This window comes from Perca fluviatilis, chromosome 24, assembly GCF_010015445.1.
Source record: "Perca fluviatilis chromosome 24, GENO_Pfluv_1.0, whole genome shotgun sequence".
NCBI lineage: Eukaryota > Metazoa > Chordata > Actinopteri > Perciformes > Percidae > Perca > Perca fluviatilis.
In genome coordinates this window covers 8,294,614-8,320,077 of record NC_053135.1, presented here as the reverse complement: position 1 = coordinate 8,320,077, position 25,464 = coordinate 8,294,614, and the positions used below count along the sequence as shown (strand labels likewise).

At 41.4% G+C, this 25,464-nt stretch overlaps 2 protein-coding genes across 6 annotated transcripts in view; both read right to left on the bottom strand.

The window, feature by feature from the left end:
* Positions 1-1,903: 1,903 nt before the first annotated feature.
* On the bottom strand, positions 1,904-6,168 carry LOC120554027. The gene is made up of 6 exons (XM_039792599.1): positions 5,752-6,168; positions 5,415-5,519; positions 4,846-4,991; positions 4,534-4,695; positions 3,994-4,220; positions 1,904-2,755 (listed from the first exon to the last, which is right to left on the bottom strand). The coding sequence occupies exons 1-6, from the start codon at positions 5,816-5,818 to the stop codon at positions 2,653-2,655; spliced, it is 810 nt and encodes a 269-aa protein (XP_039648533.1). The 5' UTR covers positions 5,819-6,168; the 3' UTR covers positions 1,904-2,652.
* Positions 6,169-8,454: 2,286 nt separating this feature from the next.
* The window catches only part of LOC120554593 (FERM and PDZ domain-containing protein 4-like), a 70,031-nt gene continuing 53,021 nt past the window's right edge, over positions 8,455-25,464 (bottom strand). For 4 of the 5 annotated variants that reach the window (XM_039793579.1, XM_039793577.1, XM_039793578.1 and 1 more), the window contains exons 5-16: positions 25,169-25,214; positions 24,170-24,274; positions 23,720-23,827; positions 22,211-22,342; positions 20,415-20,534; positions 19,773-19,909; positions 19,340-19,466; positions 16,410-16,499; positions 16,080-16,262; positions 15,849-15,987; positions 13,406-14,443; positions 8,455-12,928 (exon numbers count right to left, since the gene is read on the bottom strand). In XM_039793579.1, coding sequence (XP_039649513.1) covers positions 9,543-12,928; positions 13,406-14,443; positions 15,849-15,987; positions 16,080-16,262; positions 16,410-16,499; positions 19,340-19,466; positions 19,773-19,909; positions 20,415-20,534; positions 22,211-22,342; positions 23,720-23,827; positions 24,170-24,274; positions 25,169-25,214 — 5,611 coding nt within the window. In that variant the 3' untranslated portion in view covers positions 8,455-9,542. The remainder of the gene's footprint in view (positions 12,929-13,405; positions 14,444-15,848; positions 15,988-16,079; positions 16,263-16,409; positions 16,500-19,339; positions 19,467-19,772; positions 19,910-20,414; positions 20,535-22,210; positions 22,343-23,719; positions 23,828-24,169; positions 24,275-25,168; positions 25,215-25,464) is intronic. The other variant, XM_039793580.1, reaches the window with a different exon arrangement.

Sequence of the window (25,464 nt, the reverse complement as noted above, 5' to 3'; positions counted from 1 at the left end):
GACTGTAGTGAAGGCAACCTTTAAAAAAAAACTTCCAGGGCACAGGGGAGCAGTAATGCTTTGATTGTTTATTTTTTATTTTATCTTTGCAGCCAAGTCATAATAATAGCATTTTAACTTCTACCATACTTCAGTGTGCCTTGGACCTCTTTATAGGGTTGTTTCTTCTACAGTGCCAAGATCAGTAAGCTAAAGTGCTTACTACTAAACACTCCTTGTTGTACATTAGATTCTGATTTTTGCTAAGGATGCCTCTAAACTAGCCCAGGGAATCTTTGAAAAACATTTTCTTAGAGGTGTAATCTCCGGTGGAAACCAGGCCATGTGTTTACGCCATGTGTGAAATAGCTTCTAGTTCTGCTACTAAACAATTGACCTTAAAAAGTTACATTTGTAAGGATTTACAGTGGTAATTGTCAACATGTTTGTATGATGAGTTGAAAAAGGAGGTTGTGCTTCAACAATGGAGATTTTGGGTGGAGTGCTAAACCCAAACTCCAATAGGCATTTTTCAAAAAGTGAAGGAAAGGTAGCAAATCACAGGTTCCCAAGTTAAGGAGGACAATATATACTCTCATTTCACTTGTGCTCAAATACTACCTTGTCTTCACTGTTTGGAACATGCACATTTCTATGATGTTGCTACAATGTTTTCTCTATGAGCAAGCTATGATAATAGCTCATTTGTTGTGATGACATTGACAAACACAATGTAGTACTATCCACCATTGCACTATTATTATTATTATTTTTATTATTATTATTTTGTTCTGTAATTAGAGGCAAAAACAGAGCAAGACAGTTTCTGACCCACCACCAGCCCAACCAAATTAATCTTCAACTTACACATTACAAATGAACACTACAAATGTATGTAAGTGGGTTGGCCACATTTATATATATTGAGTTGTCATGGCTGTAACATTACTATGTTCTACTCTCCACAATACCTTGGAGACAAATAGTTGTATTAATCCTGATTTTTTTAACAACACAACCAAATAAAGGTACAGTGTATTCCTATACACAAATTGTAGATATCATAGGAGATCAAAATCCCCAATGGACAACAATGTCTCTATAGATATCCAATAATGCGTAATAAAGTGATATTACAGCAAATTCTTTATTCCTGACAGAAATTGCACAGCAGGAAGTCTGCATGTCAGCCAACAGCTTTTCAACCTTTCAGCCCCCAATTCATTATCTTGAACCCTAAATAGCATTTAAAAAATATTCAATATTCACTCTACAGAGTGCCATGGCAACAGCTGTTTCTTAAGTGCTATTAACATTGCTTTTCAATTGAAGTCACAAGCCAGACTGATGACAGTGACACTGTAAAATGGTGCAACGTGAGCTCCACCTAGTGGTGTACAATGGTAACTTAAGCAGCAGGACTCAAACACTGCCAAGAGTGGACAAATGACTGATCCCATTATCTACTAAATGACCCATCTTTAAGAGGCAGCAGGACCCAATCAGGGTGCTTTAACGCCACAGTCTACAAATCAGCTATCCCAGCCTACTAATGAATTTCAGACGAGCACTAGCCTAACTACAAAACTACACTGTGAGCATACAGATTTGTAATGTTGAGGGGGGGAAAAGCATGGCTATTTATTGCAATTCTACTACAACCCCCCCACCCCCCCAACAAAGCTTTAATTCCCACCTATCGGAAGAAAACACAAAATATAAAGCAGCACATCAGCAAGTTTCAGTGCAGATTACATATTTGGTAAAATTGTAGTTTCTCTGGTAACTGCATGGTCACCACTTCAATCGTTGCAGTTACTGTGTTTAACAAAGAGCAACAACTGCTTACTTCAAGTACCTGAAGATTATAGCAATGCATTTATTTGTTATTGAGGCCAAAACACAAAAGATGAACAAGCTTTTCAATAGTTCATAGTAATGACTTTATTGTAATTAGGAAAATCTATTTTATCAAAACATTTTCAAGTTTTCAGGACAAATGACACCAGTGCAATCAGTGACACCAACAATTCTCTATAAACAAGACATACATATAATACATAACTATGGTCAAAGACAGCAAAGGCCACAGTTTCAAGTATTGCCAACAGTAACAAGGACATAAATACACAAACACACACACCATTATAGCAACAAGGCCATTCCATACTTTTAACATTGCAATGGTCAATTCAAGTCATTCCATACAAAAATTCTAAAAATATACAAATATTTTAATGATATCGCTGCCAGCACCAACCGAACGCAACATTTCTCAGAATGTGAATGTTCCTCTAAAAAGAAAACATGTTTTTTGTCACGGTTAGTTAACATATGGACATAACGTTACATTAACCAATACATGTCTGCCATGCAACAATTGTTACATTCCTAACAATACTTTCCAATTGATATAAAAATGCAATGTGATTAAGAGGTTTTTATTGCCTTTTTAACCATTTAGGAGGTAGTTTATTACATTTTGAAACCTGCATTAACTGGCAGATTTTAAGTTGCTACCATGCCCTTTGGAAGAATACTGTAGTGGTTTTTCCAAACAAACACTACCATGTTGAATGTTTTTGGCCCTGTACCGCATATACATAATTTAGATCATCTATGAAGCAACTTTTTACTGGGGTGTAGCCAGCTGGTCAGATAGTGTTTCTTGTGTTATTTTGTGTCCATGGAGGAGTCATCAGCACATCCCATAATCCTCTGCAACTCCTGAATACATGGCCCGATTGACTGGCTGTGCAACTGAGCCATATTCAACCTAGAGACATAGAAACAGAAAAGCCATCTGTTAGTAGGGCTGGGCGATATGGACCAACAATCATATCGGTATTTTTAGGCTGAATGGAGATACACACATCATGTGAATACTAATTTTCTACTAAATGGGCTAAATGTTCAGTTGTAGGTCAAAGCCACATGAGATGTTAAAAGCACTTTTTTAAAAACCCAACTGTGGTCAAATAAAATGCAGACTTTTTTACCCCGTTTGAAAATATACACCTGCAAAACCTGCAAATAAAAATTCTCTTGAATAAATATCCTCCTCTCTCTCGACATACAGTAGGCTACACTTTTATAACAAGTCATTCTCAACCCAGGTATGGTTTTCTCAACAAACAAAAAAAAAGCAATGGATGTTAATTTGCGTTTCAACTCGTAGGTTGTTTGAGGATTGAGCGCCATTTCATCTATGAAGTAAACAAGCCCGCCTCTGCTCCGTCAGTCACGGAGAGGCCGCTGTACTGAAAACACGGTATGCTATGTTCGTACTGCATGGTGATGTAGCCCTCATTCGCTGACCCTGAAGTTGACGAGGAAAGGGGCATGCAAGACAAATATGAGTTGGCTGATGATCTTTAGTTTTATAAGTTGTACCTGTAGATTATTTATTTTTTAAATGTATTTTGACCAGAGCATGCGAGCAGAGTAGTGAGAATTCCCGCTCGTTGCTCATAGAGCTTTTCTTTCCAACTCCACGCACATTGCTCACTCCAAAAGAAAAATAAGGCAGTGCCCAGAGCTCTCCCAGCAAAAGGTCCACTGGAAAACGTGCACTCGGGAGAGCGGGTGCCGTTCATCTGCATGTAGGCTACTGCTTGTGCTGCAGTAACGCAGAGACAGACTCACACTCGTGGTGTGAGTGGGACCGGAGCGAAACCAGAGATAAGGCGACATTTCAACTTTTAAGAAAGCTGCTCTGCGCTCCATCCAAAATCCTCCCTGCTCACGCATCCCGCTCTGCTTAAATACTCCTGACGCCACCCCCGACAAAGCCAGATGGCACCCCAGAGGGCCGCAGCACCCCAGTTGAGAAAGGCTGGGTTAAGCAACCAAACTGAGCGGTTAACATGATAATTTCCTTGTTGAGTTTTCCCTTAATCGGATTATAAAAGGATATATAATTAGTGTGAATATTAGCACACTATCAATGTACATATGTATTGTTTAAGATCTTTACGTGGACTGTTCACAAGCCTCTACAAACTGAAGGGTTACCTTCTGAGCAGCTCGCGTCCTCTGTCTGGTCCAGGGTGGTAGTGCTGGAGAGCAGTGAGGCTGTGAGCTGCCAAAATGCTGTAACACTGTTCTCGGAGAGCGTTATGGTTTACTGTATCCCACTGTGGCAACTCGCTGGTGTAGCGCCATGCCATCAATGTGTGCTCCAACACAGCGTCCCACTCTTTGTTCCTCAGAAGAACTTGGCCCCACTCTTGACACGAAACCTGAGGGGGAGGATAAGGAGGTAATGGCTTAGAATAACAATGAAACACCCATCTTACAGAGCCAGGTAACATGGCATTGCAGTTTTTAATATTTCAGTGACCAAAAATTCACTTTATGAAGACTAAAAGCTCAATGAGAAAAGAATAGCAGCGGTGTGCTTAAAGATGATGAAGAGCCAATGACTACAAATCTAAAATAAAATGCATCACTTTCCTGCAAATGAGAATTGGACAGTATACCAGTAAAATTAAATCTGCAGGTTTCTTTAAGTCATCATTTATACAAACATGGCTTAACACTAATGATACTCACTTTGAAGGCCACCAGGTGAGGATATGCCTTTCTGTAGCAGTGAGCATCCCTGTTGGAGCCAAGCCGTGAATAGGGTATGGACCTGTAAACATTTGCTTTCTTTAGTTGCAGGTCTTCCTGGAGATACTTCAAGTCAGATGCTAGGATCCTGGGCTCTTGGCTCTAGAATGCAATGCAATACATTAGTTTTCAGATTAAATTGTATGGTTCAGAGTTGAGTAGTATTTTAGTTTACATCTTGGCTACTAAAATTCAGCTTTGGCTGAAAACTCTCTTATGAATACAGTGAAGCGAAATGGCCAGGAGGGATACCTGTTCAACTAAGATGAGGGATCTGATTAGCTGTACAAGCTGCTGTTTGGAGAGAGGGGTATGGTGTTCGTCCATCTTCTCACACTGCTGCTGCTGCTCCTCCTCCTCCATCCTCCCAGTCCACACCCCACCAATGGACAAGTCCACTGCAAAACAAAGGTATAAAATTAAGACAATTATAAACCAGAGCGAACAAGGGCTGTGGTAAACAATCAATCACTGGGTGAGTAATTAACGTAATTGGGACTAGTCATCTGTTGGCAAGTAGTGGCATTTACTTCCGAAATGTTTTTAATGGTCAGATAAAAGCAGAACAGCTTTACGGTCTGAACAGTATTTTAAATTTCATTACTACATGTCAGAATCCCCAACGTTGAATGGGAAACAGGAGTTGTAGAAGACGGCACACTGAAAACCACCAGTCTTTACACTTCACTTCACACTAAACACAATTTCCGTCATAACGTTAACAAGTTTATTTTTTTTTCCATTGTGCAGCTCACAAACCAACCACACATTCGTTTAGCAGGTAACACGTTAGACAGATAGTGGTTTTGATTTGTACTTACAGGAGTGCACACGTTTAGTGTTTGAAGTTGAGTTTCTCCATCTTGGAAATGGAGATGGAGCCAAACGTGCACTTAGAATCTCTAGATAGGACCTTCTCATTCGAGCTGTAAAAAAACAAACAAAGTTAAAAGTTAAAACTGGGTGACAGTGGCTCGTGTTGAAATGTTTTACCAGAATTTTTTAAAAGGTGTCGCAGCGGTCCACGTTAAAATTATTGTTAACAACATGTTGGCGCGCGCTTGTGATAACATTAGCATGATAGTAAAGTGGCGCGTCCTGCACAAAGAACTAAGTTCGCAGCCTAAATTAATAAATACGGTCATATTTCAGACTTACCTGCAATTTTGGGCTGTGGAGCAGGTATTTCCACCAAGGCACGTCGTGTATGGCACACAGCTGCCATTGTGACCAAACTAAGATATGGAGCCAACTACCTGCAAGTGATGCTACTGTTAGCCAAACTTTAAACCCCGCAGGGTGCCCAACACTATCTTTTCCACGGTAACCTTAGCTAGTAGTGTGGCTTCAGCTGGTGACCTCGGCAGCTGCTTTAAAAGCGTCAATCCAGTTTTCGAGGACGCTAATATCCACTACAAAGACAACCTTGCTTAAATTTAACTAAATGCTACAAAAAAACCGCGATTGTAAAGTCTGCTGTAAAAGGCAATGAGAGACTGACAACTTTTGTCTGTACAATGCTGCTGAGGCGCGCGACACGAGCAGCCGCGCGGGCGTGGTTTGTTGCATGTGTCGTCCTGATTGGTGAACGTCGCAGCATGTGTAGAACACGCGCCCAATATGCAAATGAGGTCCTCCCCCACTACTCTGCTGCTTGGGAAAAAGATCACGTGACACAAACCATACCAGGGTGTTTATATAGTTAGGTGTTTCTGTCTATGGGTTTATATATGTCAGTGGTTAGACCAGAGTGATAGAGAAAGACATGGCTCTGGGTTAGACGTGTATTCAATCAGTCAGTCACTTAGCATTGATAGATTTTTTTCATACACGATATGAAGCATATATAAGAATTAATGCTGAAGCTGAATGGTGTTTAGCTCATGACAACGATGGCAGTGTTAGTTTTAGAGTTGTTGGTAAGCTCTCAGAGAGGACTTGTGAGTGTGCTAGGCTTGGTGGTGTAGTGCTGTTGTTAGTTACATAAATCTCTGAGAACGTTTAGCCTGTTCCATCTTCTCCACTCAGATGGATTTTGAATTTGACATTTTGTAGACAAAACAATGAAAATAATACAGCCAAGGGTGAATGCAGATTCAAGTTCTTTCCGGTACCACTACCCCAACCTTCATAATAATATAATAATAATTATAATAATAATAATCTCCTCCCGCCCTGAGCTGCATGCATCCCTGAACACACACATTGCATTTATTTAAATTGTGTAATTGCACAGGATCGTTTGTGAATGTTGACAAAACTTTCAAAACCATACCACTTTGCTGGTAATTTGTCAGCCAACCACAAAAATGTTGCTGACATCATTTGTGTGGTTTGGTCATCAAAAAAATCAAACACAGGAACATTAAATCAAACACACCCTTCCAAGCACTGTGTGTGTTTTTAGTAAGTAAAGAAGTGTGGTCGCCCACCATTATAATGCCAGAGATACAGAAGTTGCATAGCTTGTTTGACCTGCTGTCCATAGTATTGGAACTTATTTTGTCTGTCATTTCACTTGGGAGATTTTTGCCTGGCAAAAACCTACAGCATTTAATATCAGACAATCAGCTGTAGGAGAAGTTGAGCTCACCGGCCTTATTTCACCAGGAGTTGCAGCCCTAATATTAATATGTATCACACATGTCATTTGTTACGCACTTTGTGTCAGCTGGATTGCAATGCAGCTGCATGTGGTGGACCTAAGGGCTCAGTTTAGATACTAAATGATGTTAATGAAACACTGCCTGTCCTTTGCTTGTAAGCTACAGTTCTCAGCACAAATGGCTTTACCTTGTGTCTCAGTATCTGTTATTGCTCCTTAAGAAAAAGAAATGGACACATATTTACTAAACCACAATAATCCAATAAACTCTCTTCCTCTTGTTGTCTCCCCAGAAGAGTGCCGAGTTTCCGGACCACAACTGAGAAGTTCCTTCACTCCATTCATGCTTTCTTCATACTGCACTCACAGTATACTCATAGTATTGTATGTCATTTTTATTATAAAAAAGTAAGTAATAGTAGTAGTATGCATTAGGCATTAGGCATTATGTCAAGAAATCCATAAAAAGTCATACAAAATGTCATACGTGTTATTACTGTACTTTGTAACACTGTTATACACTGTACATGCCATAAAGGTGGACATAAAACATTTACACTAAAAGTGTCCTGTGTGTCATGGAAATGTTCACTATTGATTTTCATCACAATCTTTTTTCCTAAATCCATAAAGTAATGTACGGAGGGGATAGTGGAGGTGGTGGGTGAGTCATTGAACTTTCACCCTCAATCAGTCTTTATGTTGCCAATTAAACCGAATTTTAAACTCATATAGAACAATATTTTCATTCTAACCATGCTTTGTGCCTGGCAGTGGCAATGTTTTTTTTTTTCTCTGGACCAGGTCAAATTATATGAAATTAATCTTCCTTACTTCGTTCCTTCCTTGTTGGGATAATAAGTGTCTTCAAGTCAGGTGCAGCTCCAGCTACTGCCCCTACCATCTGCAGTGCTTCAGTTGTCATGGACCCTTGAATTAGTCAAAAGAACATTAAAAGGTACCTTGAAACTTTCTCTCTACTGCATCCTTAATGCACGTAATAACCAAATATCTGGAACTAGATATATGAAAAAATAATATGAAAACATGTTAAAATCTACATGTGCATGATGTGCATTCAGTTAAGTGGAGGGTTCATCCACAAAGTCACAATGTTTTATGAAATGGACATTAAACTTATTGGCTGTGGTATATTTCTTTTAAGATGTAATAACGCTCAGAACACAACAGTGCTTATTGTATGGTACATCGAACCATTCAAACCAAGAGACACATGGTAAGAGACACAGAAATATCTGTAAAATGTTTTTAATAGGATGGTGGATTATTGAAAAAAAAACAAAAAAAAACAGGAATTTTATTTCTTCTCAAGAGAGCTAACTGCATCTTGATACATATTGAGGAATAATAATTCATTCAAGCACAGAACTCATTCCAAAACAGATGATAATAAAACACAAAAACTTAAAAAGTATTACCGGTAGATATAATTAACACAGTGGTCAATCTGACAAATTTCGTAATAAATTAAAATATTTTATAAATTGTTAATATTAACACATCATTATAGTTTAATATATTTCTTTTTTCGGGGGGATAGTTTATTATTTACTGTTTGTCATTCTTAGCTGAAAATAGTCTATATGGTTAATTATGAAGCAGTGGTAGATAAATAGTATTTTTAACATTTCCAACAAATGTTCCTCTCATCTTGCAAAAAAACTGTATTGTAATTCAACAGGGCTGAAATCAGTTCACTTTTACATAGTCATTCAGAAATTCAACCTAAGATTAGGTTGAATCTTGTGAATAAAATGATGCAACAATTTTCTCAGTGGACTGACAGTGACACGTTTACTTCTACTTCTACATGTACATTATAAATATCTGTAGTAAAACTGCACTTAATGAACTGATTGAACTGAAAGTGAATTTACTCCAGCCCTGAACAATATTAGAGCAAATTAAGCTGAACACTCAATGGCTTCTTGGAACTGCTACGGCAAATAATATAATTATATTGTATGTATGTACATTATATACATTTATTAAATAAGTTACATAATGCACAGGTAAAAGGGTATCTATTAGGTACATATCATATTACAAAGGTCTGTGACAGTATGGCGTTGTAAATATACGTTACAATATTGTCATCAGAAAAAGCAAGTGTAGTCAGATATGACTGCCTTTCAGCATCGTACTCATTTTTTTGTTACTTTAATGGCAACTGCAACAAGTCTTTGTTGATTTTGATATGGAGATGTCCAGACCTTAAATGAAAAATATATGACTTTTCCAGCAGACCAAAAAATAACAAGATGCTTAAAGACAGACTTCTACTGACTGCGTAGGCCACGCTATAAAGAATAAAGAGTAGGCTCTACTTGCTAAGCAGCGTTTTAAGGGAGCGGGTGAGTGCGTTAGCAATGGCCGACATGGTACTGGAGTGGCGGACCAGGGCTTTCACGCTGTGCTCCCCTGGTGCTCCCACGGTGGCAGCCTCAGCAGCTTTGAGTAAACAGATATAGTTCATGACAACCTCGTCAACCTTTGCCACGACCTCTCTCTGTTGGTGTGAGGCTGAGGCTCCGAGCCCCCGAACTAGACACATACAAGCTTCGCAGAGACAGCATAGCACCTGGAAGCTACAAGTTACAGCCAGCAGCATCTCCTCAGGACTACTGTGGGCCTGTGCCATCCTCCGGCATGCCCGGCCTAATTCTTTTGACTCAACAGAGAGGAGCTGCTTGAACTGGGATACGTCCTGGAGAGGCATCTGGGGTCCACGGTCGCAGCGACCTACGCTGGATCTCACCAGTGCAATGAGCTCACTGGCGTCACGGCGGACATCAATGAAGCCGGAAGGGAAGCCATACATGCGGTCCTTGAGTGCATTGATTCGTGCGAGACGGTCGCTAAAGCTCATGTTATTGAGGACCTCCCCATAAAGCTGCTCCCCAGCTACATCCACTGCCGAGCCACAGGGCAATATGGCTGATGCAGCGGCACTGCCATTCTCAATATCGTTCTCACCACGGCTTCTTCTGGGCCTTTCCCACTCAATATCATCCTCTTCTCCCTCACTCTTACGTTTAAAGAAACAATAGCTAAAAGGCCCATTGCATCTCCAGGGACTGGTGTCCAGTTTTTGAGAGCCCTTCATGTGTTTAGCATCTTTCTGCAATGGAAATGCCACAGACGCCCTTCTACTGTCTATTGTACAGCCTGTAGACCAGCACGTGTGGGCAGAAACAGATCCTTGGGAGTAGCTCTTGGAGATCCGCTTCCTTGTTGGCCTCCGCTGGACTTTGGTCTCACCTTGCTGGGGCACAGATGGTGACAAGGGCTGCTGGCTCCGGCTTCGAGTGGGCTTATCAAACAGAACCTCCACACTACCAGAACTGGCAGTCACGTTGCTGGAGCTGCGCTTGAGCTCCCGTCCCCGTTGCAGGCTATTGCAGAAGGGTTCTGTCTGCTGTAGGGTTGGGTTAACAGCCTGAATGTGATTCTGCCGGGACTGGACTGAATGGATGGTATCCTGCATGCATCCTGAGTTGCTGGAGCTAGAGTTGGCTTTCGAGGGAAGAGACAAAGGAGGTGGAGGAGGTGGTGGTGGCGGGGGAGGTGGTGGAGATTGTGGGTTGGGAGTTGGAGATGTGATGCAAGCCCTAGTGCCAGTAGATGTCTGCCTGATAAAAGCAGAAGGGTGGTCTCCCCTTCCTAGTGAGATGGTGTTGAGTTCTGCTCGTTGACCACTTACACTGGGGGCAGCAGAGAAACAAAGAGAATCATTAGGACGAGACTGAGGAGACTGACGAACTGCATGCTTTGCCCTCGGGTCTGATCTGAACCAGTCCTCAGTGCTGCTACTAGGTTGGCTTCGTGACCGAGGTGGGGGACGGTTAGTGTTACCCCCACCCTCACGGTTTCCACCTGTAATGAATGCCCCATCACGACTGATACAGCCCTCTCTCTTATACAGTGACAGGAAGTGCTCTGGGTCCATACCACTCCTCTCTAGTTCACTTTCCAAGCCAGAAAAAGAGCTTCTCCTCTCAGCAGTAGCTTGCCTGAAATCTAAACTCTCATTCATGTCATTCAGTCTCTGAGCATGCATGTCAGAACTTCTCTTGAGTTTGGCAGGAAGTGTGGCAGAATGGTATGACTGTGGATTTTTATTTGCCAGCTGCACGGTGGTTGCATTAGGGGTTACTACATTTGGGCTGAGGAATGGGGATGATATGGAGGAAGGCATACATGGGCAGCGAGCAATAGTGTTCCCCCTATTCTTAACCATTTCAACAAGCTGAGGGTTACTAGTGATAAAACGCCTGGTGTCCTTTTTTACTGCCCCTCCCATGCCTGCACTATGCAGCTTCCCTCCCTGATGCATCTGGCTGACTGTTAGATAGTTAATTAGTTGTCTGTAGGCCTCGCTGCCTTCCTTCTGGTTCAGGCCCTTAAAACAGGCCTGTTGTTTAGCATGCAGATCATTGTGGGGCCTCTTGCTCCCAGTACCTGTGGTCTCTTTATGCTTAGACGGTGTGGCTGAGGAGGGCCGGCCTGGTTCAGCCCCAGCAGCAGGAGGGTAAATGTTGGGCAGCATTTTCCGAAGGAGGGCAGGGTCTGCATGAGGGTGGAGGTCCTTTCCCTGAGTGCTCTGGCTAGGGACGCCACGAGGGATTCCAGGTTTGTTATCTTCATAGTTTAGCACCCTGAGTAATGAGGAGGAGGAACTAGAAAGTGGGTGCCTTTGCAAACGATGGCGTTTTGATTCAACCGCACCAGGGCCAAGTGGTGAGTCAGTCGGGGTGGCACAGGCACTACTGTTCGTGCTGCCACCAGCATCCAGTGATGAGCACAGAGAACCCTGTAGTGAACTGTGGGCTTCTCCTTGCAAATTTGAAATCCGTTTTGCTAGATGGTACTCACACAACCGTGCAACACTCTGCTGTCTAGAAATCGGCGGATGGTCATTTTGTATGTCCGATCCCTGGTCGGTCCCCTCTGATCTGGAGTTTTTGGTTGGGGACAGCAATGATGCTACAACTAGATGTTCATCTTGCTCAACAGCTGCAGTGCCATTTTCTGCACCACAGTCCCCCGAGTTGGCAACATCTAACAGGCGATCAGAGGTAGTGGAGGGAGGGCGGGGGATTCTGTGATGGTCATTGGGGAGATTGTTCATTGCAACGCCCTCAGCTACAGGATTTTCTGCCAAAAAAGAACTCTGTCTTGTTTGACTTTCCCCTCTCTCACAGAATGAAGTTCGCTGGTCCATTTCAAGATGGCAGCGGCTTCCACCACTCTCACCCCGATGCCCTTCCCTTGTGCTGAAGGTGTTGTACTTCCCACTGGAGTCTGCAGACTTTTTGTGATGCTTGCCTCCTGGTGTGGTGGAACTTGGGCGCTGTAGAGTGCATGAGAGGTTAGTCTGGGACCTCACCACCAAGCTGTCCGGCCCTGATGATGCGGTGTCCAATAGGGGGCTTCGTCTTGGAGGAACTGCTGGAGGCTGAAGGTGTCGTGTCGGACTACGGGCTTTCTTCTGTATTGTTCCTGCTGTGCTCGGGGAGATGGGGAATTCTGTTTTTTCCTCAAGTAAAGGTTGGTACCCTTCCCTTGTGGCCACCAGAAGACGCATGTGGCTCTCATTGAGCCTGTGAGTAGCAGCCAGTTCCGAGATTTCAGTCATCTCTGAGGAGTTGGTCTCATTGCCAGAATCGGAGGATGACTCTTGGCTGGGGCCTCGAGACGTGTAAACACCTAGAAGATAAGAGATACAGAGTTAAATATGGGTCATGACGCTAACTAAGCTAGCTGCTTTTAAATGTGTACTGTAATAAATACTGCACAGAGCTATGACCATATTTGTAATTGATGAGAAGGCACATTGTACAAACAGTTTCTGCTCTGGTGTCATGAATGTGTTTTGGGAGTTTGCTAACTTAAAGAGGGCAAGAGAGAATTAAAGCTAAATGGCAAAAAATAACTACAAAAAAAATAACTACAAAAAGAGCAAATAGTTACACTGTTAATGTTGAACTTTTCTGTGATAAAACGAACAATTAAAATCCCACACATTTTTAGTGGTCTAATGATATCAAATGAGAGACTGAAGACCACAGACGGAGACACAGGATTTATTTGGGTCGAGTCACGGCGAGTAAAATCCAACGCTAAAACAAAGACGTAAATGATGGTGATCAAACATTACTGTACTTGCATCAGAATTCAACAGACCTGGATTGTTCCTGTTGGGTGGTGGTGGTGGTGGTGGCGGCGGCGGAGGCCTCTGTTCAGAGACAGACAGCGCCTCCAGTGCCTGTAGAGTATTCATGACCTCATTGTCCAGCCTTCTCTCCCCTCCCCTGCTCCCTTCCCCCTCCCCGTGTGTTGGAACGGCATCAATTAACGATACTGGGATATCGTCATTGTCACGTGTGCTTAGCGGCCTTCCCTCCGGCGCCGCGTCCTCATCCGAACTGTCCCGAAAGCCTGGTGGCGGAGCTGCGATTGCTAGGTTGAGTGTCTGCAGCAGTGTGTCGTCGTCATCCTCGTCAACGCTCTGGTCTCCCTCGGGAGGAGGCAGCGACGTCAGGTCGATGATGTCATCGCTAGAAGCGGAAAGCGCGAGGAAGGAAGCTTTGCCGGCTGCAGTGGCTAACCCTCCTCCTTGGTTGCCACCGTTTTCATCCCCACCTCCTCGGTCGTCACCCACTGGTGTCCCTCCTGTGGAGTCTTCTTCGCAGGAAGCGTCGTCGTCATCCTCCGCGTCGTCTGTTGTGTCACGATAAAACAGATCCCTTAGCAGTGGCTCCTCACCACCTTCCTCAGTTATAATGTTACTATAGACATGCGTCAGACCACTGAACTGGAACGGCACCCTGTCCTGTGGACGGAAGTCTGTGTTGTTGTGCAAGTAGGGTGGTCTGTGCTCGGCTACCTCAGGGCTCTCCAACAGTCTTTCGTAGCCTATGTTCTTAGGCTGGTTCAAGGGTGGGTCCCCCCCAAAAATAAATGACACTTTGGGGCTCCGAGGCGAGTCTTGAGGTTTGTGTCTGGTAGCGGGGGGAAGAGGAGGGGGCAACGGACTTCTCCGTGTCCCAAGGTCTCTGTCAGGGTTTTGGGGTTCCTGGGAGTAAGGAGAGATGCTGTTTTCTCGCCGTCCATTGTCTGAATACTCAGAGTCCCTGTTGTAGACCTCTCCCTGGCTGGGTGATGGCTCCTCGTTGTCCCCCAAAGATGTGCTGTATGGCCATTCCAAGACACGATCCTGACCTGCAGAACACAGCAATACAAGGTCTTATTATTTTAGGTGTTACATATTTTATGTTGATTACATTTTAAAGTGGCTGCCTCCTCTTCACTAGACTTTTTGAGTGCTTCACTATAATACTTTTGAGGTTTTATGCTGCACTGTAAAGCATACATTTTTAATAGGGCTGTGAGCATTAACGCGTTAATCGTGATGCGATTATGGGCCGAGCATATCGCGTTCATTTTTTTTAATCGCATTAATCGCAGCCGCCATTTATTAATTTATTTTCACTTCACTCGGCTTCGCATCGTGCCTAACAGGCTACTATTTTGACCCTTTGCCGCACTTTGCCATACTTCCTCGTAACACATCCTGCTGCTGCAGGCTGCAGGCATGATGGAGAAAGAAAGCAGCAACACAATTCTGAATGGCGCTTTTTATTTTCCAAAACTCCCAGACGGGTCGAAAGCCATATGCACATTGTGTAAAGCCGAATTAAAATATCACAAAAGAACGTCAAGCTTGAGCTACCACCTACGAGCTAAGCATAGTAGTACAGTTAACGTGACTCAGGTTGATGCTAGTGGGCTCAGGCAAAGCACTATTTTGGAGATTGCTACTTGCCGACCTGTGGATGAAAATCCAAAAAAATGACTACCGCGCTTGCAAAATGGGTGGCAACTAACTGCAGACCTGTCAGCATCGTAAAAGACTCGGTCTTAAAGACTACGGTTGGCTTGTTCTGACCCGTCTTATACATTGCCATCAAGGGGGACCGTAGTTTCACGCACGCATACACAGCCTGTACGACAAGGAGAAGCCAAACAGGAACTGCTGCAAAGTGATGCAAGGTGATCACTGGACGTCAGTGAGCAGTCAAAATTATTTAAGAGTTACGGCAAACTATATTGACTCTAGATTCAAATGTGTGACTAGATTCACATATTTTTCTTTTGTTTACAGTGAATAAATAAATAATAAACAAATACAACTCTTAAAATCAAGTTCATAAAGCCACTTTCTTTGCATTCACTTGATTCCCAATCAAGATCCACTGGTAAGAATTGCTTTCCATTGTTAATATGTACTTAAAAACAGTTCTGAAATGCAAAATAATAGAATTTTAATCATGTGATAAAACATGTGATTAATTGCGATTAACTATAGAAATTCTGCGATTAATCGCGATTTTAAAAAAATGTATCGTTTTAAGCCTCAAGTCTTTTTCTTCTAAGCTTGTTTGAATGGTTTATATGGACTGTTCGGCCAGGACAAAGACCTTGCCAATTGTTTCTACAACTTTCACGAGGAAAACTGTGCTGGGGAAAGGCACAATTTTAATTCAGTTTTTGTATAAAGGAGTAGCAAATCCATCCGATTCTGACCACACACATGTACATGCACACATATTTAATAATAACTCACTATTGTCCTCGCCTCCTGTGCTATTGCAGTGGGGCATACTGAAGATAGATCTCCTGGAATCCACTAGGAGGCGGTAGTAGCCTGCTGTTAGACAGGCAAGGTTCATTGCATCACTGGAGTCCATGATCAGTGTGATGGGCTGTGAAAAAAGGAGAAAAGGGAGGGTATAAGGAGGGAACAAGAAAAACAACAGATGCTATCATTTGTGTAGGGCGGAATAACTGTGCTCACCCTGACATCCAGCACATGCAGCTCCAGTCGGACGTTGGTCTCATCCTCAGTGAGGATCTCTATGCGGTTGACATGGCTGAAGTCGGCCAACAGGGCCACTAAGTTGGTCCGGGTGTTGATGATATGACTGATGCCGTAACGTGGGCCCACTAACAGCGTCACCTCTGTCTGCTTCTCCCCTTGCTACAGAAAATAGTGTGTATGCATACAACAGTTAAAAGTCATTCAAAAACAAATCCGCTATGACAAACTTTTATCCTAAATTTTTTTAACACTGGCAGAGATGCAGTTCCAAAACAAACAAATACTTTCCAGAACTAATGGCCTTACCAAAAGTATTGATTTGAACTCCCTCCCTCCATAAAGTCGGAGTTCGCTGAGGTACCTCAGGTAGTGCACCTTGGCCTGTAGCGCAGTCAGCTACAGGGAGAGAAGTGTAATACATTAGAAAGCATCCAAAACCAAATCACTTCAACCTGAACAGACACATTTGTCTTCTTATGTCAGAATGTAAAGCACTCTCAAGGCATTTTGATCTGGACCACAGATTTTCCATTATATTCCATTATGTCATTCAAATCTGATCAAAATCTGAAGCGCTGCTCCACAGCGGTACTCTTTATGGCTTGCTTGTGTGGATGTTTTCAGCCATTTAGGGTCATGGGAATTTCAAAATTCAAACTTGAGAGCACCAAAAGTGCATTTTTGTACTGATGCTTTCACTGCAATGAGACAACCTTGCATGTTTTATATATTTATTGTTAATTCTTCACTTCTATACAAAGCAGATTATGTGATTTTTATATACCTTTTTCTATTCATAACTGGCATGTTGAGTGTCCCTGTATTTCAGCACCACACACCCAGGGAAGGCAATACATTTGTAATGCAAAAGTTATAATAATAATAATACATTTTATTTATGGGCGCCTTTCTTGATACTCAAGGACACCTTACAATAAACAAACAGTAGAAGATAAAAACAACACAGGCCACACAGAATTACAAAGCAAAGAACAACAGACATGTATTATGTTTATATGTGCCATATATCAAGCTGCCTTTTAAACCACTTATAATACTCATCAGACTAATAGGGTACACTATATATATTGTACAGTCTCCTGATGTTGCACCTAAATTTAAGAATGCCATCAGTCTCAGAAACAAACAGCTAATGGGACGTCTGACCTTGCCAGGCATCAGTTTTTATGAAATTCTTAACCACTGCCTTCCCACAAAACTAGGCGAGCAGCCTCTTTTGGTAAGGACTGAGTGATAACCTCAAGGCTGTAATGAGAAAGCTAATTTGAAGCATTGATGTTTTTGAATTGCATGTCAGTTTGTTTGCTGGCGTTGCCTGGCCGTATTTCTCCCTAATGAACAGAGTGGATATCAACTGCCACTGTGAATGCAAATGGTTTGTCAGCTCATCATACTGCTCGAGGCTTGGAGGGAAGAGATCAATATTCCCTAAGTATGACTGACATTTTATAGACATTATACACACACACATGTGTTTAATCAGTGTGTTTAATGTGAAATACGTTCCTTCATCCACTACATGAAGCTGTGTTGGGTAGATTAAGTCCGACATAGAGCAATGCTAATTTCTGCTGATGAGTGATGTTGCCCAATCATTCCGCTTCAGTGAACGCTTCATGGCTCAGAGACTATCTTGTAGATCATTTTTTAGAATATATGCATAATATTTATTTTCTATTTTCTATCACTCACTTAAACATGTAAAACATTTAACCAATCACAGAGGAGCCTGACCACTATAAACATATTCTCTTCTGTGTTCTTCCAACACCTACCTTCTAAACATCTACTGGCTTGGGTTGAAAAGTAGCGCTATTACAGTGGCAAACATAAAAAGGACAAATGTGATTCATCCATATGGTGCATTAGGGTGTTGTGCAAACTCTGATGGGGTGATAGAACTACAGTATTATTATATTCTGTATGTCCACTATGAGATGTAAACCTGTAGGATGACGTTATTTAATTGTATTGACCCTTTATGTCTGATTTATTCATTTAGAAAACCGCGAGTTTCACACTGGATATGCATTGTATTTTATAGTAAAAATAGAGACACATAGAGAGCTTAGACACACTGAAAGAATGTGGATGCCATATAATGATATGAAATATGGATATCGTGAAAGAAAATAGACTAGACTTGGAATTACCGAATTTAGAGTCACACCCAACCTAGATTGCCTAAAGATCTGACAACTTATTGTTATATCTTTCTTTTTGTAACAAATCCCATGAAAAGAATAAAACCAGTAATGTGTTTTTTCTCTCAGTACTTTCTTACTTCCCTGCCCAGTCTGAGGCACTCAGCGCCAAGCTCATTTATCACTACTAAAGATGTCCATCTTTAAAAATGGGTAAAAAGTATATAGTCATTTTAAAAGAAAAAAGGCAAAGTCATTTCTGAAAAGAGCTGGGCTCTGTAGTTCTTAGAATTATGAGTCATGACGTTTAGCTAGGATTAACACATAGTTGGTGCTCTTGTGACGGCAGCATGATGGTGTATATGTGGGATAGACTCAAAATAAACTATGCGGCCCATAGCGAAGAAACATGTCACCAAGAGCAATGCTGTGGGTTTTTAATCAAAGTACAGTACTTTTTCTGCCTCATCCACAAGCATCTATAATTCAGTTTGGAAGCATTTGTGTCTTCTCTGAGACCAAAATAACACAATTGTATTCCAACTGTCTAACTGAGATTAACATGCAGCTAACCTTATTTGCACGACAGCTGATAGTAAATCACTTGCTTAAGTTGACACTGTCGCATGGGTTAATTTTGTTTCAGCACGCTGCGGATTTGTACATGTCAAAGTAAAAATGGGTGTTACGGAATCAATGGCCGTATCATTAATACAGTTTTACAAAGAGCTAAAAAGTCAGCGGCTCCTGACTGGGACATGTGCGGATATGAATATCTTATTGTGCACACAGTTTGACAATTAATTTTGCTTTTTCACATTAGCATTCAAGGGCTGGCTTCATTGAGGGTCTTATGTTGACAAGGGTGAGAACCTTTACAAGGTTGAGCATGACAGCGATGCTATTTTTAGGATACTTAAAAGCAGAGAGACTGCTGTTTGTATGCATGTGTGTGTGTGTGTGTGTGTGTGTGTGTGTGTGTGTGTGTGTGTGTGTGTGTGTGTGTGTGTGTGTGTGTGTGTGTCAGAAGTTTATTAACAAGGGCAAAGAAAAACAAGGAGAGCTGCTTACTTTTTTCCCTGGAGGCACAAGGTTCTGGTTGGTTTTTAGGATGTGTGTCAGAGCCTTCTTGATGTTTTTCTCCTTCATGCTGGACAGCACGACGGGAGGCAGAAACAGTGGCAGACCCCACTCCTTTCTGTTGAGAGGAGATTGTTTTCTGCATAAAGTCACTCTTGGAAAAAAAAGTACTTCTACTAGACCTTGGATGACATTTAATCTCAGACAAACTGTCAGTTACAGAACAGAACAGTCGATTGAAGATGTCTCTAACCAAGGAGGGAAATAAGACAATGAATCCCTGATAAAGTTCTGTAAACCCATCAAAAAAACAAAAAAAATGTCTAATTCAGTCTATTATTTATAATTGATGGAACAGTATAGTAACATTACAGATTATGTTGCTAGTGTCAAAACACACAACGTCATTTGCACACAAACTTACTGGATGTATTTCAGGGAGACCTTCTGGCTTTGTCTGGTTGTCATGGTAAGGATGTACATCTGCAGAGCAGCCAATCGTAGCGCAGCATCGTACTTCAGCTCTGGGCCGAACCGTTCCAAGACCACATCGTTACAACTCTATGGCAAAGCAGGAAGCAAAGTTACATAAGAATCCCAAAGTCACGTTTTTTGGGCTTGTGAAGTGCATTTCATCACTCCATCGAACAATTCCAGCAGGAGTGCATCCCTGCTAAACTGAAATAAGTTGTTCTCAACCTTTGTGGTTTGAGATTCCTTCAAAAGGGATACAGTTTCCAGTCCCTGATGGAGGACTCGGAAGCACAAAATGGTGAACTCTGGCAAGAAAAGATGATTAGCTTTCCTTCTCTCAGGGTATTTCACTTGAGTAATTATCAAAGGAATCCTACGGGAAAGCTATTTATTATTTTAGAGACAAGTAGTTTATGCAAGAGTGGGTTTATTTGAGGACTTTATTTGCAAATGAGGATGTTGTCCTGACAGTATCCATTCTGTAACTTGTAAATCACCAAAAATCATTTCCAAGCCACGATCGTATCCCTCTCAAACTGGACAAAGCATTTTACTGAATCAGTTTTAGGACTTTACTGGTGAATTTGCTCACCTGTACATAGAGGTATTCAAATGCCACAGCGTCTCTCCGGAGCAGCTCCACAGGATCCCTGGGCACAAAGCTGATCCTAAAGAAACACTTCATCTTGTCACAGCCAGGCCTCTGGGTCACCTGGGGTCACAGACAGGAAGGAGACAGAAAGGGAGAAAGAGATAGATGGAGGGTCATCGATGAGCAGAAGAATTAACACATGCACAGACAAAGAAAAAGCAGCGAAAAAACCAACAGGTTTGTGCTACTGTGCAATCATTATTGGTGTAAAGGTGGTATGTGTAACATAACATCAATTTAATAAACATGTTAGTCTCTGCACCTAGTTTCAGTCCTGATACTGGGTGCAAGTCAAGAAAGAAAGGCAGGGACGGTTTAATGTACAAAGTAAGACTCAACACAGTTGCACTGTGGGAACTGTAGGATCCAGTGTTATTGGCGCTTGACCCCTACTGTCAGCCTAATTGCATCCATTTTTATCTTTCTCCTAACTTTATAGAAGTGCAATACAAAATTGATTGAGCAATACTATGATGAAAAAAGAATCCATTACCTGCATTCCAAATGACTTACTCAAAGCTGTGGTACGCAATTTATTTTTGGCCACTGGAGCTTTAAGTTGAATGTATTATCAGCAACGTATAATTAAGGATAAAAGTATTCATTATGCAGCAGAATGGCTTTTTTGGGGGGACTTTTCCACCTTTAATGGACAGGACAGGTGAGAAAGGGGAAGACATGCAGGAAATCATCACAGGTCGGAGTTGAAGCCTGGACCTCTGCGTCGAGGCATAAACCTCTAAATATATGTGCGCCTGCTCTACCCACTGATCCAACCCGGCCACATCACATTTTATTTTATTGTGATTAATTATTACTAAAGCATCATAGTCCATGAAATCATTATAGCTATGTAAAAATCTGCAGAGTAAAAAGTACAATATTTGCCTCAAATGTATTGTTGTAGAAGTGCAAACCAGCGTAAAATGGAAATACTAAAGTACCTCAAAGTTGTACTTTAGCATAGTTCTTCAGTAAATGTATTTAGTTAAATTCCAACGCTGGTGACAGTAAAAGCAGTTGTAGTACTAGCAGCAGCATTAATAATCATGCCGTTATTCAAACCACTTTACAACATAAATACATGGTTGTGTAATTCAGCAGCAGTAATCCTGAAAAAACGGACGTGCTTGCGGTGGTTGTCCGTGCATTTGATTCAATTTCTTATTCAAGACAAAACCACGAGACCAGCATCATCTTTTAAATATTGATTACATTTTATAAACCATTTACCATGTCTATAAAGGGCGAGGGAGTTTATTTTCTATTTTCTATTTCAAGGACTACCAGCTTTCTCCCATACACAAAGATTGACACTCAGCTGTATTACAGTATAGCGTGTATATGTTTTATCAAGCGTGTCACACTGCCAGTGTGTGTGTGTGTGTGTGTGTGTGTGTGTGCCGTGTGCAGAACTTCACATCTGAACTGTGTGGTATGAATATTAAAATTGTCCTCTTGTGATCCCGCAACCTCATTAGAATGGATCGGGCACTGTGGATGAGTGTGTGTGTGTGGGTGGTTGTGCATTTGTGTGTGTGTGTGTGGGAGGGTAGGTGTAATGTGAGCTGTCGCCCCTGCTGTGCCAGTGCTGATAAATGACACTAGGGTTCAAATGCTTCTTGAATACTGAGCAGGAATGTGTGTGTGTGTGTGTGTGTGTGTGTGTGTGTGTGTGTGTATGTGTCAGACTCAAAGAAGACAAAGAAAGTGATGGAAGAGGAAACATCTCGTACCTGAGTAAGCATCTCCTGTTCATGCAGGAGAAGCAGTTTGCTTCCAGAGCCTTCCGTCCTGTGCTCCAACACCAGGGAGAAGTGCTCGATGCATTTGATTGACAGCTTCTCTTGCAGGGTCAGGATCACATCCTGAAGTAAATACACCGCATTAAACATTTAGTCAGAGTAGTTGCTTAATAGTTATGTATGCATGTATTATCATAGTGTGTTGATGTTTGTAGTTACTGTAGTATACAAGAAATCAATGTACTTTTTTAGTTTTGTACTAACATGAGATGATGCAATGAGATGATCAAATAGGTTATATATTATGGTATTCTTTATTTTGTCATTGTTCCAGTCTGAAAACACAGCTTAGTAAAACGTGGGGGAAATTATTTGTAATACATAATGGCACTATGCATGTCCTATTTGCAAATTTAAACTATCTAGATTTTGTGCTTCACATTTGCATTCTTCATGGACTAACAAAACATTAACCTTGAAAAGAAATCTCAAAAGATGAAAATGTGAAAAGACGGTGGGTGGAGTGGAGACAACCATTGACAATAATTTCTCAGGCGTAAAACATGTCAAAATATGATGGCGTAAGACTGTGTTTTTCTGCCAACAGGACTGATCACTTATTTTATACGTTTTTAAAGCAGAGGTAGAATAGATAGTAGAATATTTCCTTTCCTTTTCTTAGAATAGAATATTCATTTCCTATGTAAATTTACCAGGATCTTTCTTCCTTATTAGTTACTTTTGTTAGGTATGTATTTACCGTGAACCCCATCTTATCAGTCATTTGTATCTGCTACTATAGTCAAATTAGCCTTTATAGCTAGCTAACATTAGCATACCAGCTCACATTGGATAACTATTGCAATAGCTAAGTAGCTGAGCTTGCTAGCTTAGTAGCGTAACTAAAATAGCCTCTAATTCGCAAGTTCGATAATTGACAATGACAATAAAAATCATGCTGGTGTGGGATTCAAATGAATATTATGAACAACATGATGATGATAGCATATATTTAATATAAGCATTGAATTATAATACAGGTCATAGTATGTCAGAGTATAGGTTCTAACGACCTAAATAGAATTTGTAAATCAATATTAAAACTAAAAGCCTTGTTAAGATAACAGTTACAGTATTCGCAGTGAAGCTGAGAAAAGGAGTGACTCAGCTCTTTTGCTTCAACTACACGCTGGGAGCCACAGTGGATCAAAACTGAATCTACAAGTCAAGAAATTTGAATATGCTCTTTGCCACCTTGCCTAAATAAATGAGATGCTCAAACAAATGGAACCCATACAGTGATTGAATTTAACGGTCTGTGTGTGTGCACCAAGACACACTAATTTGCACTCTAAATGAATTTCTCCCTTTAAAATTATACATGCTGCAGAGACTGCTAATTTTGCTGAGTATGCCTTAAGGGCTGGAGCACACACAGACAGACACATACACACAGACACATGGACACACACACAGACACACACACACACACACACACACCTTGATAGAGGTACTGCTGTCGAAGCGAAAAGACTTTGTCTGCCCGTTCTCCAGATAGACCTTCAGGACATTTGGCATGAACAGAAGAGAGTTGTCCTTCACCGGGTTCTGCAAAGGAAGAATATTATATTGTCTTTTCATCCTGCGCATTTCAGGTCCCTTTAACAGAAGACAGGTGAGGTTTAATACGTGAACAGATTTCATAAAAGTGTCATGTCATAACACATTTTTGTGATTGTCTTATCTGGCATTCACTCAACTGTCTGTCTTATGTGGTAACCATCTGGCATTGCTTATATTGCTTATATAGTTCAAACATAAGTGTGTGTGTGTGTGTGTGTGTGTGTGTGTGTGTGTGTGTGTGTGTGTGTGTGTGCATGCATTGCATGTGTGTGCGTGTGTGCGTGTGTGTGTGTGTGTGTGTGTGTGTGTGTGTGTGGTAGAACTGACTGGAACCTGGCCGTTTATAATGACCTCCTCTGCAAAGCGCACTTTGACCGGATTGGACTTGAGCATGGCTTTTTTGGCTGCACTGATGAACGCTGATTTAGGGGACTAAGAGGCAACCGTCCAAAGCGAGAGAGAGAGAGAGAGAGAGAGAGAGAGAGGAGGGAAAGAGGAAGAAAGAGACAGACAGATGGAGGGAGAGAGATAAAGAGAAGCATAAACACAAGCACAAATGAAGTGGGTTTCCAGCACATTAGCTATAACATTGGAAAAATCGATGAAACATCAACAGAATAACCACAAATTTCTTGAAATTGGGAAAGTGCAAACATTTTCTATGTGCAATTTTACAAGAAACACAACCCTGGTGCAACACCACACAACCTTAAGAGGAGGATGATGAATGCATTTAGTTGGAGGAATACAAGATTATCATTTAATCCCCTTTAAAGCAAAAGGCTCTTTTCATGGAATTTAGGGACAATACGAAAAATATAGAATATCACCAGCCTTATCCTTTAAATGCAGGACAACGTTTAACAGGCTTGGAGGGGAGTCAAGGCCTGCCTAAACTTTGAGAAAGTTGCAGGTACAAGGCACAAATCTATACCTCCCAAAATATGATATTAAGGGTGGACAATGTACGGTTATGAGAATTCAGAGAAATGCTGCAACATCCCTAGCATGGAATAAAGAATACAGAGTCATCATGATCATGTTTTTGTTTCTGATAATTATATAAAGGTATCATTATTGTGGCAAAAGTATCCATTTTTAAAAATGCAACCTGTAGTAGTGAATGAATGTGTTTAGGGAAAGTGGTTTATAAGCCTAGATAAAGAGAGCAAATATGGCAAATTGAAACAAAACATTGTATTCAGAGCAACAACACATACAGAGTAATCCTTTTCTTGGATTTCATTTAACCCCCATTTTGATTAACGTATCTGATACATACAGTACAATCCCTGTGGTGCATTTTGCAAGAGCTGATCTACTCACGGGAAACGGTTGGACAACAGTCAACATGATGGATTCTTTGCAGCTCCTAAAGCGAGAAGACCGCAAATCACGGAGTCAACAAAATCATCACAAAACAACAATCACAGCAAACAACAATGGCAGATAAGTGAAAAGGAACTTGATTAGCTTGGCTGAAATGGAATGAGATGCCTGTGGCAATCACCACTTCCACATAACTACACGTAGACTCATTATTTTCCCATTTTAAAAATGTAACAGTATTACTGGTGAATCAAAAAATAAAACTTCAGTCACGCTAAACTGAGTACATCGAA